This window comes from Copidosoma floridanum, unplaced genomic scaffold (genome assembly GCF_036245765.1).
Source record: "Copidosoma floridanum isolate Cflo_tuat_1 unplaced genomic scaffold, Cflo_Japanese_pri ptg000006l, whole genome shotgun sequence".
Classification (NCBI taxonomy): Eukaryota; Metazoa; Arthropoda; class Insecta; order Hymenoptera; family Encyrtidae; genus Copidosoma; species Copidosoma floridanum.
Genome location: NW_028321883.1, coordinates 9,122,741 through 9,140,907, shown reverse-complemented (window position 1 = coordinate 9,140,907; position 18,167 = coordinate 9,122,741). Strand labels below are relative to the sequence as shown.

Genomic DNA, 18,167 nt, shown 5'->3' with positions numbered 1-18,167 from the left:
GAATGAAAATTCATCCTCCCCAGTGAGTCAATCGAAAACTGATGACAAGGGTGATGATTTGAGTTAACAGGATGACAGACGTAACGAATCAGATAGATCTGACGACAAAGATGAACCCGAAGACGAAGAGAAATCTGATGACGATAATGGAGACTTTAAACCATACAATAATAAAAAGAAGCCTATTATATTGTATACTCAAAAAGAATTGAATGACTTGATAATAAGTATAGGATTCTCTAAAGACGTGGCAGAATATTTAGCTTTAGATCTGAAGAGGAGGAGTATGCTGGTACATGGTGTTAAATCAACTATCTACAGAGATATAGAACAGGGTTTCCATGAATACTTTGTTGAAGAACAGACTGAAAAAGGTAAGCTAGTTTACTGTAACGACGTTAAAGGACTCATTATTACACTGAAGTCTGGTATATACAAGTCCGAGGGTTGGAGGCTCTTTGTCGACTCGTCAACCCAGAGCTTAAAAGCACTGTTGTTCAATAATAAAAATGTATTTGCACTGGTGCCGATCGCTCACTCAACCCAGTTGAAAGAGGAATACATGAATTTGAAATTACTTTTGAAAAAAATTCATTATTCGGAGCACAACTGGCTTGTACGTGGTGATCTCAAAATCTTATCAATGATTTTGGGACAATAATCGGGATTCACCAAGACACCCTGCTAGCTCTGTTTATGGGATAGTAGGGATCGCAAAAACCACTTTAAAAAATCAAACTGGGACCCAAGACTGACATTTCCAACAAGAAAATACAACATCATCGCTAAGCCACTCGTAGAACCTTCAAAAATTTCGATTGCCCCACTTCACATATAGCTTGGACTGATAAAACAATTTGTCAAGGCACTTGATAAAAAATGGAAATTGCTTGCAATATTTGTGTCAAAAATTCTCTCAAATTAGAGATGTCAAGTTGGAAGAAGAGATTTTTGATGGACCTCAAATACGGAAAGTGTTGAGGGATCCTCAATTCGTTACAACAATGACAGGTCCTCAAAAATCTGCTTGGCAAAGTTTCCAACAAGTTGTCGAAAATTTTCTAGGTAATAATAGGAGACATGATGACAAAAAAATAGTTGCAAAACTTGTTACAAACTACAATAAGTTGGGGTGTAATATGAATTACAAACTTTTTTTTTTCTCGATTCTCATTTTGATGAATTTGCAGAGAATTGTTGAGATTTTAGCGAGAAGCAAGGGGAGAGGTTCCATCAGAATATAAAAGAGATGGAGAGGAAATTTCGAGGCCGTTAAGATATTAATATGTTAGCTGACTACTGCTGGACCTTGCTGAGAGAGAATCAAGGAAGAAAAAAAAAGAGATGGAACCCCCTCCACAGGTCGTTTGAAGACAAGAACAATTTATCATCGAAAAACTATACCGTAATTTGTTTTCTGAGAACAGATAGTTACAATTTTTATTCATTCAAATTTTTGATATCAGGTCCATATTATTAAGAAAGTCAACATTTTGGATATTGAACAGTGGAGGAGATGAAGAGAGAAAGATGCAAGATAGTTAGAATTTATTGGAATATTTTGGAATATTACAAAATAATTGGAATGATGTTGGGAGAATCCACTGTCATAAAGGATTTTTCTTGTTTTGAGGTTATGTTCCTAGTGTTACTTATAATAAGTATTACATAAACTCAGTGTAAGCCCCTGAGTTAGACAACGTCTGAGTACCTAGTTCTCCGAGATCATGAGAATAAATGTGGATTATGCAATTACCAAGGGTTCATCCCTAGCTAAGCGAAAACCTTAGAGTAATGGACTAAACGTGACCTCAGATTTAAATTCAGCGCACCCAAAAACTTGTAAGTAAATGAGTCTTAACTCAAATTCAGATAACTTTTTTTTGTATAATAAATTGAGGTTAGAAAATATTTTAGGTCCATCAAAAATCTCTTCTTTCAACTTGACATCTCTAATTTGAGAGAATTTTTGACACAAATATTGCAAGCAATTTCCATTTTTTATCAAGTGCCTTGACAAATTGTTTTATCAGTCCAAGCTATATGTGAAGTGGGGCAATCGAAATTTTTGAAGGTTCTACGAGTGGCTTAGCGATGATGTTGTATTTTCTTGTTGGAAATGTCAGTCTTGGGTCCCAGTTTGATTTTTTAAAGTGGTTTTTGCGATCCCTACTATCCCATAAACAGAGCTAGCAGGGTGTCTTGGTGAATCCCGATTATTGTCCCAAAATCATTGATAAGATTTTGAGATCACCACGTACAAGCCAGTTGTGCTCCGAATAATGAATTTTTTTCAAAAGTAATTTCAAATTCATGTATTCCTCTTTCAACTGGGTTGAGTGAGCGATCGGCACCAGTGCAAATACATTTTTATTATTGAACAACAGTGCTTTTAAGCTCTGGGTTGACGAGTCGACAAAGAGCCTCCAACCCTCGGACTTGTATATACCAGGCTTCAGTGTAATAATGAGTCCTTTAACGTCGTTACAGTAAACTAGCTTACCTTTTTCAGTCTGTTCTTCAACAAAGTATTCATGGAAACCCTGTTCTATATCTCTGTAGATAGTTGATTTAACACCATGTACCAGCATACTCCTCCTCTTCAGATCTAAAGCTAAATATTCTGCCACGTCTTTAGAGAATCCTATACTTATTATCAAGTCATTCAATTCTTTTTGAGTATACAATATAATAGGCTTCTTTTTATTATTGTATGGTTTAAAGTCTCCATTATCGTCATCAGATTTCTCTTCGTCTTCGGGTTCATCTTTGTCGTCAGATCTATCTGATTCGTTACGTCTGTCATCCTGTTAACTCAAATCATCACCCTTGTCATCAGTTTTCGATTGACTCACTGGGGAGGATGAATTTTCATTCTGTTTCATATTACTTGGATCGGATTTAATCGCTCTCGTAACTGATGAAACATCTGCGTGTACTATTTTACTTTTATTTCTTACGTTGAACCCAGATACTTATTACAAAAATAACATTGCCTTTTATCTTGGGGCTTTCTCCAACGAGTCGGTTGTTTGATTTAGAGTTGAACCTCTGCTCTTTGCTTTTTTGTAGCCTTACAGCGTGTGAATATGTTATTACAAGCCTTACATACCGACGATGGAACCCAACAATGAATGAAGTCTCTTATATTTCTTCTAAAACAATATTTATAGATTTTTCTTATCTCTTCAGAGATGGAAACCCGATTTTTATGGACATTTAATTTTTCACAGACATAGTGGAAGACATTAGAGTGACTAGGGCAGTTGTGGAGTGGTTGATTTGTAGGTTTTAGAGGTTGGTTTTTGTGAGTTGAAGTAGCTATAAATTTATAAAGAGCCCCGCACGTTTGGGATTCTGACCCTATCACAGGTAAGTCCACCGTCCTGAAGGTGATAACCCTCATACCTCTCTAGGGCTAAGTATAAGGGCTTTCAGACTTTAACGAGGATAATGTCAACTTGTCGTTGGACATACTACGGCATCATCCTTGCACCCAAACATCCCCCTGCAGGGCAGCGTGCCTTCGCTGGCTTTGTTACCATAATATTCTGGGGAGCGAATCATCCTACACATCTCCATTGGAGCAGTTATCATTGTCCCCACAAAATGCAATGGTAGCAAGAATTTTTAGATTTTCATTTTCTTTGACGAGAAGTATTCTTATTCCATTCGAATGACGGTACTACACAGCCTCATATAATATGAGACCACTGCAATAGAATCTAGAATCTTCTCATTGTCTGGGATCTGGTTTAGAGATGAGGCAACCTCAGAGCCACGGGAATAACTTATTCATGCTATTGGCAAGGTTCTTCTTTATTAGTGGTAAATCTAAGGGAGATAGACTAAACCTGACCTCCAATTCCGATTCAGCGCACTCGAAAATTTGAAGACTAGGGTTGAGTCCACAATTGGAAAATTAATGAATTCTTGGACATCCTAGGGGTTTTTTCGTTTTAAGGTTATGTTCCTAGTATTATTTACGATGAGAATATCTCATTTTACATGAACTCAGTGTAATCCCCTGAGTTAGGCAATGTCTGAGTACCTGGTTCTCCGAGATCATGAGAGTAAATGTGGATTTCGCAATTACCTAGGGTTTATCCCTAGCTAAAGGAAAACTTGAGGATGGTGGACTAAATCTGACCTCGGATTTAGACTCAGCGCACCCAAAAATCTATAAGTATATTGGTCTTGTCTCAAACTCAGATAACTTTTTCTTTGTGTGCCTGTGTTATTATAGTGAAATTGCTAGAGTATATCCGATTTAATTAAAAAATAGAGTTTAAATTGTTTTGTTTTGTATATCACTAAGGTTAAAAATTTAACAGGAAAGACTATAAAAGAATTAAAATGGGACGATAAAAAAAGTGTATAAATGAAAGAATCTTTGATTTAATAAAAGAAAAAGAAATAAATTTAGATACGTGTCCACCATATAAACATGAATTTAATTTACGCTGCTGAGAGATGTAATCGAAGTATAAGGGAAATTGCTGGGTGCTTATTAAGTAAAGCTAGAATAGATAGAAAGTTTTATCTGGAAGTCATGTGTGCAACAGCCCATTAAAGAAACCTGGAAAATTTCAAATACTGCTGAATTAAAAACACCCTTTCAAATTTTCTTTATTATTAAATTTGATGTAAGGCATTTGAAAATGTATGGAAGCAGAGTATTTGTACGTGTGTCAGAACAGAGATGAAGGTCTATACGGGATGGAAAAGGAGATTGGGAAGTTTGTGTAGGTTATGAAAATGTAGGATATAGAATTTTAACAATTCATAGAGTTATTGATGCACGATATGTTGATGTCATTAAAAAAGATAAGTCTTGTATTGGTATGATAAACGATGATGAACTTGGAAAATGGAAATGAAATTTTTTATAAAAATAAGTTGCAACGATCCTTTTTTTCAAGAGTGGCACGACGGTGATAGTGAGTCGTGCAATGAAACACAACTACGTCTAAACTGTAATTACTAGAATTGATGATTCCACTGCCTAAAAAAACATTTTTAGTATTAAAATGAGTAAATGAACAAAATATCAAAAAAAATCTGACGTTTTTGAATAATTAAAGAAAAAGTTGGAAAAGTATAATTTTTGAAATGCTTATAACTAGATGAAATAAAACTTTATGCCAAAAAATCAATAAAAAAGACCCACTAATCGGGTTTAACCACGTTACGTTTAGTAATTGAATGACATAAAATTAACAGAAAAATATTGTTAAGAAAGTAATGCTCTACACATAACAATTTTTGCAGAATACTCCCTATACATTCCTAACCCAACTTCGTAACCTTCGTCGGACAAAATGGTTTTCCCTACTAGGAAGCTTATAAACTATTTTAACATAGGAATCAACAATGGAACCCTATTTAAAGTAGAATGAGTGATATTTCATAATTTTAACAGAAAATAGAAAGATATAATCGTCAATTCAAGAGAGCAATACATAATGATACGCATACTTAGAATGCACTTGGGTTCACTTCTCTACCTTTTTCTTTATAAACCAAAATTCAAAAATTCGAAATAAGAAATTTAAAAAAAACAGATGTTTCATACACGTACAGGTAATACTATTGTGCGCCCGCAACACGAAAACATCGTCCACACGATCAAAGACCCCACAAATAAAATTTATTTCCAACAAAAAAAAGAAAAGACCCCTAGGGATGACCTAGAAAGCGGTCAGTAGGTCACCTCTTGGTTGACTGAGCATCCGGGGATTTTTACCTACCAACTAAATGATCTTACGAAGTGAGAGCGACACTTGCCATTCACCTTTTAAAAAGAAAACATACTCAGCTCCCAACCACGAATCGAATAAGAATACCGAGAAATGCGACACCAGGAAGCAAAAACACAAGGAAACACCGGACAACCTCCTCCAAGCAAAACCACTACGCACTGAGAGACTTAGCACAAGAAAAAAAGCCCTCATTTGTTACTGGTCGCTGACTCAGGACCCGCGCTTGGTTGAATCAATTAAGCAACCAGGGATAGTTTCTGTCCTTTGTCTGAACTCATCAACTAATGTTGATGAGAAGACGATACCAGATTACGAAGGGAACACTTACTATTTTTAACCGTGCAGCATCGTGTAGTGACGGCGTTCGCTTCGTGTGGAAATTTCCGGTGGCAGCCCAAGAGCACTGGATGTGTATTGACACCGCACGGACCCTTGATATTGATACCTTGCGTCGTTCCCTTTTCCAAATGCCTTCCCGACCTCTCCGTTCAGACCTTAAGTCCTCTCTTAAGAAGCGATTCCTTGCGATTACTCTCCCAAGCCCCTTGCTCTGAGCTCTCTCAAGTGAGTCCCCTCTCTCGATCTACCGTTAAATGCCACCGCAGCTAATGCGTGTTCATCGTTGAACCGAGGCTTCGCGCATTCCCCATACCAGTTCATCCCTCTACGTTCTCATGCACACACACACACACACACACATAAAGCACCCGTTATACGTGTACTCTCAAAGTCTTATTTAAGTGAAGAGTTTCAAGATACTGAGAATGAAAACGGTGATAATATTACCGAGAGAGAAAATAAATTGAAAACCAGTATAAAAACAATGTCAACAGTTGACCGAAAAGAAAAGGTAAACATCCAAAGAGTAAGATGATGAATATGGGTATAGTACCATTATTATACTTTATTGTAGTGCGTATAATTCTAAGAGTTTGTATGAAGCGCTGGAAAGTTTTGAATTTCATAATTTAAAAAATGCCATAAAAAATGAAGTTGATTCATTTAATAAAACTAAGACTTGGATGTTGGTCGATAAGCCAAAAGACAAGAAAGTTTAAGTTGCAAAATAGGTTTATTAAAAAAGGATGTAAAAAATTATTTGGGAAAAAATATTGATTATAATGTAAAATAAACAATGTTTTCTGAGCCAGAAAAGTTATATTGAATCTTTGGCAAATAAGTACAAACTGGAAAATGCGAAATTATATGATACACCAATGGAAATTAATTTAAAGTAAGAACAAGCGAAAAATTGTAAAAAAGGATATTAAATAAAGAAATTTAATTCGTGAACTTTTGTATATCAACTCAGACATTACAAGTTTGAAAGGCACACTCGAAGAATAACATTACACTTTCTTAAGAACTTTTTCACAATTTTCTAGTGTTAAGCTTACAATTTTATCACATCTAACCACCAAACTGCTACCATGTTAACATAAGAGGATTATTTCGTGGATCTTGAAATAAGTAAATACGTTAAATAATAATTAATAAGATTTAATAATGAGAAAGTAAAATTTATATAACAATACACAATACAGCCAACAACAAACGGCTGCTCACATGCATGACCAAATACTTCGACGGAGAGATAAGATCTATCCTGCATGCTTCGTCAGAGCAAAGAGCACCTGGCGTCCACAATCTGTACGCTTGCAGTTGTCTAAATATAGCGCCATTGGTCCATCTGTCTTACATCAGTATACTCTGGTATAAATGTACAATATTCTCAACAGAGAATTTACATGTATTTTCTTGACCGATGATTTCCATAATACTTTTATTAAGCCCATTTACGGTACTATTGTATTGAAAGCTTTTGGTTTAGTAACACAACGAGGGTTGAAACTGTGATCCCTCATACGTTTATTTTGTATCCTTAAAATTACGTTGGGATGTGTTATTTCCTGGATATAATAAAAAAACAATCATGTTATATAAAAAATTATATCATACGTACACATAAAACATCTTATTTGATATGCCAGCCAGACTGTCTACACATAGATAATATACTTAACAGATGTAACAAATGATTCTCCTTTTAATAGTTTACGTTAGTTATCATACTTCACATCGATAAAGTGACCAGCTCTTGAACCTAGTATTACTGAACTTTTAGCCCGTTTCTCCACTATCTATCTCATACATACTTGAAAGCATATTTTTTGTTTATTTTAATACACATGAGAAATTTCAAAAAACTTAAAAATGTGTTTTATTCTGACTCTTTTAGAAGTAAAAAATAGTTGGCAATTCATAGCGCTTATGAACTGTTTTTCTGTAATTTAAATTATGTATTTGTTTTAAAATGATTACCAGAGGAAAAAAAATTTAATTCGTTAACTTTTGTACGTCAGTTTAGACATTACATCTAAAGTATGTATAGCGTTAATCATTGAAGCAAAAAATAATGTAGCAGATACTCTCACTAAATCTCTTGAAAGGTTGAAATTTGAAAAATTTAGAAACATGTTGAAGTTAGCAAAATAAATAAGTTTTCCAGATATAAATGTAAGGGGGCGTATTAAGTTTATTGTACATTAGTACCAGCGTATACTGATGTTCCAAATCTTTCAATATAATAATACCGTAAATGGGCTTAATAAAAGTATCATGGAAATCATTGGTAAAGCAAGCACACGTAAATTTTATTGAGAATATTTTACATTTATACCAGAGTATACTAATGTGTGAGAGATGAACTATTGGCACCATCTCTAGACGAAAGCAAGCCTACAGTTTTGTGGATGCATGTTGCTCGCTACTCTGACGAAGCACGCAGACCAGATCTCGTCTGCCCGTCGAAGCATGCGGTCGCGCATGAGAGCATGAAAGCAGCCGTTTTTTGTTCGATGTATTGTGTATCGTTATGTAAATTCATACCCTTTCATTTCAAGATCCATGAAATAATCTTTTTCACTCCCGGGTGGTCTTGAGAGGCTGGTACTTCCTCGGGCGAAAAAGCAGTTTTCCGGAACTCGTTCGAAAAGTCTCCTTTACGAACCTCGTTACGTCCCTCGCCTTTGGCTCGGGCCGCAAATCTCTCGGTTCGCAAACAGAGACTTTTCAAACTCGTAGGAAAACTACCATTTTGTATTAAGGTTCTAAGGCATTTCAAAAAATTTTTTTAGAAAACAACTTATGATAATTATTATGCTAAAAACTTTCTCCATGTTGAGTAAACTTTGTATAAATATAAGCATGCAGAAAAATTTACTTAAGAACGGTATTGTTGGTAAAGTGAGAAATTTATTTATTGGATTCAGAATTTGTAAGAAAATAGGAAATAAATGAATTTTATAAGCCGTAGCATATTATTAAATGTTATTTTATATTTTTAAGTACGTAAAAATTAAAAAAAAATGTAAAGCTTGTTAAATTAATTCGTATGAGTATAAATATAACACCTTGTTATACGTGTAGCATATTTATTTACATTATGATTTGACGTTACCAACTTTAGACTCTGTACCAACAAGACAGTTCATTACTTCCAAAAAAAACTTAAGCTAGGCCACATTATAAATAACTAACGACTGTCACTAACAGAGACCTGACTTTTGTACGTAAATTAGTTTCTGATGTAAATTAGTTTTTAAGTATGAGTACAGTTTTTTTTCTGAATTTTTCAATTTTACGTACAGGTAGAATCCAATCCTTTTATTCAACTGACTTCCTTGCATAATCAACAGGTCCTTCTAGAATACCCACTTAGATTCTATCATTACGTTTGTAGGCTATCTGAAGTATTGACAGAATATCCAGTGTTATCAAAAATAAATTACGAGAAGCAATTTGATACTTAAAGATCTTAGTTGTGTAATAATGTAGAGATCTTGAGTCAGGCAATCTCTTTGTGCGATAATAAAAACTTTAGACTACTTAAAATTTTGATGATATCAGAGAATCTGTAATATTCGTAAGTAAGTGTATTCGGGCTGATAGTTACGTATGAGAAAAACGATTTCATTCTACTGACTGCGATTGTGGTATGTAAGATATAAAGAATTTTTTTCCAGGGTCATTAGTTTTAGTTATTCATAAAGTTCTGTTTGAAATTTTTTTTTATCAAGTGATTATAGAATTTTTTTTTAATTTATAGCGTAGTACACGAAAGAGGGGTAATTCTAACTCATCACATGTACAGTAACTGTGTGTAGATTATATACTTCTTGTGCATTTTTTAGTGTTGCAAGTAATGAGTCGTATATTTCGGAAGAAATGAAAGAAATCATGGAAAAAACTTATTATACATTCACTTATTAGAGGCTAACTTCTTACTTCTAGAGTCAGAGTAACTTTGGTGTGAATTTTCGTAAGATAAAGTGTTCAATCAATAATAGTTGTTTACAGGTTTAGAAAAATTATATCAACAATTACTGTACTAATACTATTTTATTCCACGTAAATTAAGTAAATTTTGTTTTTATGACTTTTAAATAACATACTTTTTGAAAGCAACTGTAAGATGTTGAGTTAAAAATTAGTTTAAATTTTAGCGTTATGAGGCATTTGGTTTATTACTTAAAGATTTCCAGCTATAATTTGAGTGATTTAATGCTCTAAATTTTAATGTTAGTACTAATTATATTTCATATAAAACCATATAATTCATGAATTTTCATGAAAGTATATCAATAGATAGAATTTTAATTAGTTTTTAACAATAAATATAATCCTTACGCATTCTTTATCAATCTCTTAAGTAAAAGTTTTCAAATATCAAGTAACATTTTTACTTTATTAAGTACAAAACTTTCATCTCTAACTACGTTTTTTGAAAATTCAAAGTGATCAGTGATCCGTTGGGGGCGAAATGTGAGAAAATAAATAAATACAAGTAAAGTGTATTTAAATTTTCTTGCGTTGATTTATTAATGTGCAACGTTTCGCTGACAATATGCGTCAGCCTCATCAGGTGCAGGTACGCGAGAATTCGTAAGTTTAGTTGACTTACTCGTCACCTGTCGTGCTATCGACTGAGTCGACACCAACGGATCACTGATCACTTTGAATTTCCAAATTCACCGGAGGGCACTGATATATACTAACAAATCAACTACATTTTTTATTTGAAAATTACTTTTTGAATCTAACTAAATAAAAAGATTGCTTGAAGTACAAGGTGTAAAAAAAGCAACGTAAAACTTTTCTTGTAGAAATTTTTAGGAAAATAATAAAAAAAGTGTAAATACTTGATTCCTACTGTTTTATTAGTTATACATATAGTTGTAGGACTCCACCTCCCTACGTTTCCCGCGTGCCAACCCCCCACTACTGTATCTTAACAGAAAAATCCTTCCATTTAATGTATGAAATGAAAACATACGTAAAATTGGAATTATAGGTTTTTAAAACTGACGATTTCACATTGGTAATCTTAAGAAAATGTGTAACGGGAATGAAGTTTTCATTTTATCTCGCTGACCCTATCGAACTACACCAAATTACCACAGTGCATGTACAAAGAAAGAAAATTAAGAAATAGTAGTTTTCCGCCCTCGGGTGGTTTTGGGAGGCTGGTACTTCCTCGGGCAAAAAAGCAGTTTTCCGATACTCGTTCAAAAAGTCTCCTTTACGAACCTCGCCTTCGGCTCGGGCCGCAAACCTCTCGGTTCGCAAACAAAGACTTTTCAAACTCGTAGGAAAACTACTATTTCATTGGATAAGTGCCATCGTCTCTGGGGCTATTTTGCGGCCCAAGGGACCTGCGAAGCAGGGCCCGATGGACGTAAGGTAGCCACGGAGCGATAGTGCTTATGTGGCAAATGCTATTTTTCCTACCGAGGGCACACCAACCTCTCAAAAACGCCCGAGGTAAGAACAAAATTTTTTCTTACCATGGGCTCAAAGTGCAACTGCCGCTTTGCGCCCTCGGGTCACACTTTGCGCCCTTGTAATCACTTTGGGCCCACGGGCAGAAACGTTTTTTGCTCTCTCCGGGCCCAAAGTAATTTTCTGCCCTAGGGCCCAAAGTGATTTGCTGGGCGCAAAGTGTGCCCACGGGCGCAAAATTGCACTTTGTGCCCTCGGTAAGAAAAACATTATACGCGATTTGGGCACCAACCTACAACAAGCGCTAGTGACGTAATGTACCATTTTTTGAAAAAATATTCACTGGGCAATATTGTATAATTACAAGGATAGTAAACATTCTACCAAAAAAACATTTACATTTATCTAGTATAGTAATAACAGAATGACCCAAGAGGTTTTTGCTGTTCTATACTATTTTTATAACATCTTTTTCAATTTATTTTCCAGTTACATTTGGCTATACTGGCACAGTGCTAGAGAAAAATAATTGAAAAACTAGCTTGTTTTATTATTTTTATTTTTTACTCTCATTAGTCATTTATAAATTACATAACAGTGTAACGTAAAGGAATTAAAACAAACAAATAAAAGGATAACAAAAAAGAAGGACAAGAAAAAGGGTGAGGCATGTTGTCTTTAAAAATTAGTATACGTTTATTTTTAAGAATAGTTTAATTTGTTCATCAGTTTCTTGTTTTTGTCTGTAATGTTAGTAGGATATATCATTTTATTCGCTAGTATGTTGCTGGGAACATAGATTATTTTGTTGTTGTTGTATTTTGACAGATGTTTACTATGAATTTGCCTTTTTTGTTTGTTATGTATTTGTTGTTATCTAAATATAAAAAGGCAGATGGTAGAATAAGCCCTGTTTTCAGTGTATTTGCTAAATATAAGTCATTTGTAGAGTATAGGTATCTTATTAGACCATTTGGTTTGTTACGTATCGCGTCTCTTGTATGTTTTCTAATGATGTAAATAATTTTCTATGCACTCCTTTTACTTGCTTCTCTGTCATCATAAATAATATCGAAAACCACAACTTGGTATTAAGAAGCATAACTATTCAAATAAATAGTTTTTTAAACGAATTTAAACAAATTTAAACAAATATGATGAATTTAAATGGTCATGCTTCTTAAAACCAAGTTGTGGTTCTTAGAATTATTAATATTATTAAAAATGAATAATTGTTATATCCATGCAGCTTATACTCTTTGTATATACATTTTTGTTATCAATCCATTTAGTAAATACTCAGTTTGCTATCCTAAAAACTTTTCTACAGTTTATCGAGCATCTCCTTTTAAATAATCTTATTTTTTCCATCATGCTGGCACTGATGTTAAACCGGCAGGTGCAAGCGTATGTGATGATTGGCCTTATTAGGTATTAATAGGCCGTGATGTTTGTTTTTTTGTCTAAGTAAGGTAAATGCAATAGTTTGTGGAGTAGACAAAAAATATCAGTTGCTTTCTCTGATTGGACTTTACCATATCGAGTAAAGGTTAGTCTGTCGTCAGTATTAACAACAAGATATTTTACTATTCTTTGATGTGGTATATTTAATTTTTTTCATTTTACCTTTTATTTGTAATGTTCTCCAATTTTTTTGTTATTGTTAACTTTCTTCAAACGTTACATTAATTTATTAATATTTAAATAATATGGTCACATATTAAAATCAAGAAATTAAATATTTTTCGAGCACGTTATTAAAGCTCTCATTCAAATCGATATCACGTGACAGTGACGTAAGAACTTCTGAATTTTTAAGGTTTACTTGACTTGCGATTCACGATGTCAGATTTTGCTTTGGGACGTCATTGTTCTTCATTGGAATACACTTCATTCGAAGCAGACAGCAGACTGTTTTTGTTTACTGAGAGAGTTGTTGACACTTGGCGTATCAGTACTAAAGTTATCATGAATCCAATTTTTATTAAAGGAACATCCGAAAATCTACCAGAAGTAGATTTAGATATAATGTTAATTTTTACTTATTCCAATGAGTGCTATAGAAGCATGAAAATGCGTTGCATAAAAACTCAAAGGTTTTTTCGTATTTTAGCATATTGGATTAATTTAAGTTTGTACAAATTTACTAAAACATAAAGTATTGTAAATCATTTTGCAACCAAGTTTTGAGAAAAGGTTAAATTTTACTGTAACTATAGATAATCAGAAAGTCAAAAAATTATTTGAAAACACTTATACTTGCATGTATACATCAAAGTGATCCTCACAACATTGTCAAAATTTTCTCAATTTTTTTCTGGATAACTTACAGCATAGCACCAAACTTTTTCTGTTAACGGGTTAGTTAGGTCAATTAAAAATCTTTGATTGATTCTTCGCTGTAGTATTTGTACATCCTGGCACAAAACGGTGATTGTATCAGTTAGAATTAGAATTATCTTATTTTTCGTTTATTTCCCAATTATTTGTTAGATGACAGTTGTACGTACAACCTTATTTATTCGTCATAAGACGCGTGGAAGATGTTTTAGTTCCAGTGATTGCCGCATGATGCTTTTTTACATTGTAGAATAGCGCTTAATTTTTGCGGTTTTCTTTTGGACACGTAAAATGGTAGAAGTCTTAGTGTTAACTGTAGCCACTTCATTTACTTTTGTAATGACTGTTTGGGGCTAATAGTCGTATCTCATGACGTATACCTTGTATTAAATCATCCAGATAAACAAGCAGACGACACAGCTAGTGTTTGCTTTCTATAGTAGTTGATTCGATTTCAAAGATCATCATTACATAACGAATGAACCCACATAATTCAGAAGTTCCTTCGTCATAATCTCGTGACATTTATTTGAATTAGGCAAGGAATTTCAAAAAATTATTGCATGTATTTTAAAGCCTTGACAAAAACTGTCTTGCAAGTTACTCGGGGCATTTTCAGCTTTTGAAAAAAAATTAAATTGGAGATCATGCAAGTTCTTTATTGTGTTATGTACTTGTTCGGGTGTGTTTCTAAATTTTTATTAGCGGAGTAGCATGTTAAATCATCCGCAAAAGCAACAACATGTTGAGTATCGTTATTGTTAATGTTGAATGGATTCAATATATTAGTGTTAAAAATATTATACAGAATGGTTCCTTGCTGTATTCCTTTAATTATTAAAAATATTTTTTTGTGTTTCTCACTATTTGTTATGACTGTCAATTTTCTATGATATAGTACAATTTCAATTATTTTTATTGGATGCAGTGGACATTCTTTTTTATGTAGTTTAAATACTAGCCTCTCTAGCCACACTGAATCAAAGGCTTTCTGTAGGTCGATAAGGCACGCACCTATTATCTCTCTCTTCTGAGATGTGAGTTAACGTCTCCAAGGAGTTTACTATTAGTGTGCTTTGTTGAGTGCTGATTTTAAAACCTTAATTGTGTTTTCGGTACTATTTTGTACTTACCGATAATTTTTTGAATTGATTACTTGATTACTTTTTCGTATACTTCGCTTGGTACCAGAAATAGACCAATTGATCTGATACTTTTAATGTCGATTGCTTCGTTATTATTATCATTTTTTTTTTTTAATTCTTAGTTTGGTCATTTTCCAACTATTAGGGAAGTATTCATCTTTTATTGCGTTATTAAAAATTGTTATGTAGTTTCTTATTATTTTGGTCGGCAGTTTATTCGTTATTATACTAGGTATGTTACCCCATCTCCTCGATGTTTTGTTGCTCATATACCTTATGCTTTTTTTCACTTCTCTTACATTGGTGAAGATAACACCTTCTTAATCAGAAGGGTTGGGTGCAGTGGATTTGTCGTTGTCCTCGAATTTTTTTATGTTTGGCATTGCTGACATATTTTGGTCCAGATATTGTATTTTTTATTCTATTATATTTCTTAGCATTAAAAATTGATTTGGGTTTATGTTAATTGTTTTCAATAAGTATCCTATTGTGTAAGAAATTAGCTGTGGGTCAGTCATTTTTATAATACTGTTGTTGTTGGAATGTGTGACTGTATTGACATCTATATTTTCTATTTTCTTTAATTCTTCTTTATTAATATTAAATTGATTTATGTTCATGTTTTATGTTCTTCTGATAATTTTATTTAGTGGGGGAAAGAAGATTTAGTCTTTATAATTTTTTTTTTTTTTTTAAGTGGGTTCATCCAATCTTTATTAGCTATGTTAGTCAATTTGTCTTTTATTTGCATTTTGATAATTTTCATTTTGTCTTTTGAGTTGTATGCAGTTGTTATGCTTTGGTAATCTTTTTTTTATATACTAATTATTTGTAATTCTGTAGGTAATTTGTGTTTGATATTGCATAATTTTTCAAGTTTTTTTATTCGAATTTTCCGGTGGGTCATTCCGTTTAAGTTGGAGAACGGTAATTTGGATTGCCTCATTTATTATATTTTGTATTTGTACATACTTATCTAGTTTAGATAGATTCGTGTTGCCTGGTATAATTATGTTGTGGTCTTCTTTAAGGAATTTATGAAATTTTTCCAGTTTTTTTTAAATAAATAGACATTGGGGCTTTATGAAGCTTGTCTTATTAGGCTGTTTAATGGAACTTATAAAGTAGTCATGGTGTGCCTGAAGATGCAGTCTACCTCTTATGTGTCTGCATATGTATCCGTTGTTTTTATTCTTGTAACTATCAGTGGCAAATCAAAGAAGAAATTGACAGAAGAAAAGTAGCCCTTATCGATTTTAATATTAGGATGATAGCTGGGTGGAGACGGTGACCAGCAGAAAATAGCTGTTGGATAACTGTAAGTAGCATATCCAAAAGCGCGCATGTACGTATCCTTACTGCTCAGAAGCTAGCAAAGAAGTGACACTGCGGACCCACTGGCTCGCGATTCTTACGTCTTTTTTTTAGTTACCTTTCTGTATGCATCCCCCCCCCTCAGACCTCCTTATACTATGTGAGAAACCTCCTCAGCCCCTTTGCAATTTCCAAAAACATATTCTAAGAAACCCTTGAATCTCCTCTCATAATTTATATGTACATTTAAAGTAACGTTATAGATGAGGTAGGAAACTTTTACTATCTCTGGACTGCCTTTATTGGTCTTCCTTAAGCGTTCTTATACGAACTAATCAATGTGTGTATAAACATAACATACTTGTATCTCATTACAATTATCTTCTAGAATTATTTCAAATGCTGTAGATCACGTTAACATTATTATTTTTTCGTAAATCATATTTATTTCAAAATTTTTAGTAATTCCACAGTCATAATTTTGTTTGTAATTTACAATTATTGCTATATTACTACAGGTACGAGTTTTGTTAGATTATTATGGATTATCTTATGATGTTGTTGAAGTTAATCCTGTAATGAGGAAAGAAATAAGCTGGTCTGACTACAAAAAAGTACCTATACTTTTAACTAAAGTAACTAATGGATATCAACCTTTAAATGATAGTTCTATGGTGATTTCAACTCTTACATCTTATTTACATGACAGAACAAAAAATATCGAGGATTTAGTATCATACTATCCGATTACAGCAGTATATAATGAAAAAGGAAGGCTTCAATATGAAGTTATTAATAAATATTTTCTTATGTATCAAAATTCTATTCCAAAAAATAGGACATTAGATAGTATTGTGTAAGTATTACCGTTTTTGGATAGTTTTTTAATTGCCATTACAAAATGCATATTAAAGAAAAAATAATTCATCTCACTTTTTAAAGCGAAGAGCGGGAATGGAGAAAATGGACTGATGAAGTTTTTGTGCACACGCTTTCCCCAAATGTGTACAGGACATTACCTGAAGCTTACGAAACGTTTAAATGGTTTTCAAAGGTAATTATAATATCAAAATTCAAAACTGCTAACTATTGCTTTTTAAGTATCACAACATTATGTAGAATTAGCCAAATCAATAAATAACCGAGCTAGAGCCTGAAGCAAACAAATCAAGCGTTAATAATTTTACAAAATTTTTTAATATCATCAAGTCTTTGTTATCTGTAATCAGAGAAAATTCAGCCAACCCAATGACGCAAGTTTATTAAATCGTATGTCTTTCTCTAAATATTTACCTTCATTTTTTTAACCCGCTTGGTTAGATTCGGTTTAAAGAAACGTTTGAAAACTCCACTTCACTAAGTAATTTCAATGATCGAGAAAATATTTCACGCCTCTTGGATTGTTTGAAAGATAATGCGCGAGATGCAGTGAGAACCTTATTTGCAAGTGGAAGTAGTGTTAAAGAAATAATTTGTGCTTTGGCAATGGGTTTTGGAAATTGAGAAGTAATTTTACAAAAAATCATCAGTTAAATAACAGAATTATCCCGCATTAAGCCTCATAAATTAAAGGGCCTAGCCGTATACAAAGATAAAAAGTACCTTAGCTCCAAAAATTATGAAAAAATTCATGTTGACAAAGTTATAAAAAACAAATTTTTCAAATTTTTTACAGACCCGAAAACCGTTGTGGGGTCACTGGGGGCCTAAAAACGTGTTTTTCGGTTTTCCTTAATTTTCTCGGTAATGGAAGCATGAAAAAATCTGAAAAAATTGTTCAAGGTGTATTTTTGTGTTTGTAATATACATGAATTTTTTGAAAAAT

General features: G+C 33.2%; 1 protein-coding gene across 1 annotated transcript in view; it reads left to right on the top strand.

The window, feature by feature from the left end:
- The window catches only part of Su(P) (prostaglandin E synthase Su(P)), a 263,963-nt gene that overhangs the window by 183,272 nt on the left and 62,524 nt on the right, over positions 1 to 18,167 (top strand). The window contains exons 3-4 of the mRNA XM_014350910.2: positions 16,861 to 17,198; positions 17,285 to 17,396. Coding sequence (XP_014206396.2) covers positions 16,861 to 17,198; positions 17,285 to 17,396 — 450 coding nt within the window. The remainder of the gene's footprint in view (positions 1 to 16,860; positions 17,199 to 17,284; positions 17,397 to 18,167) is intronic.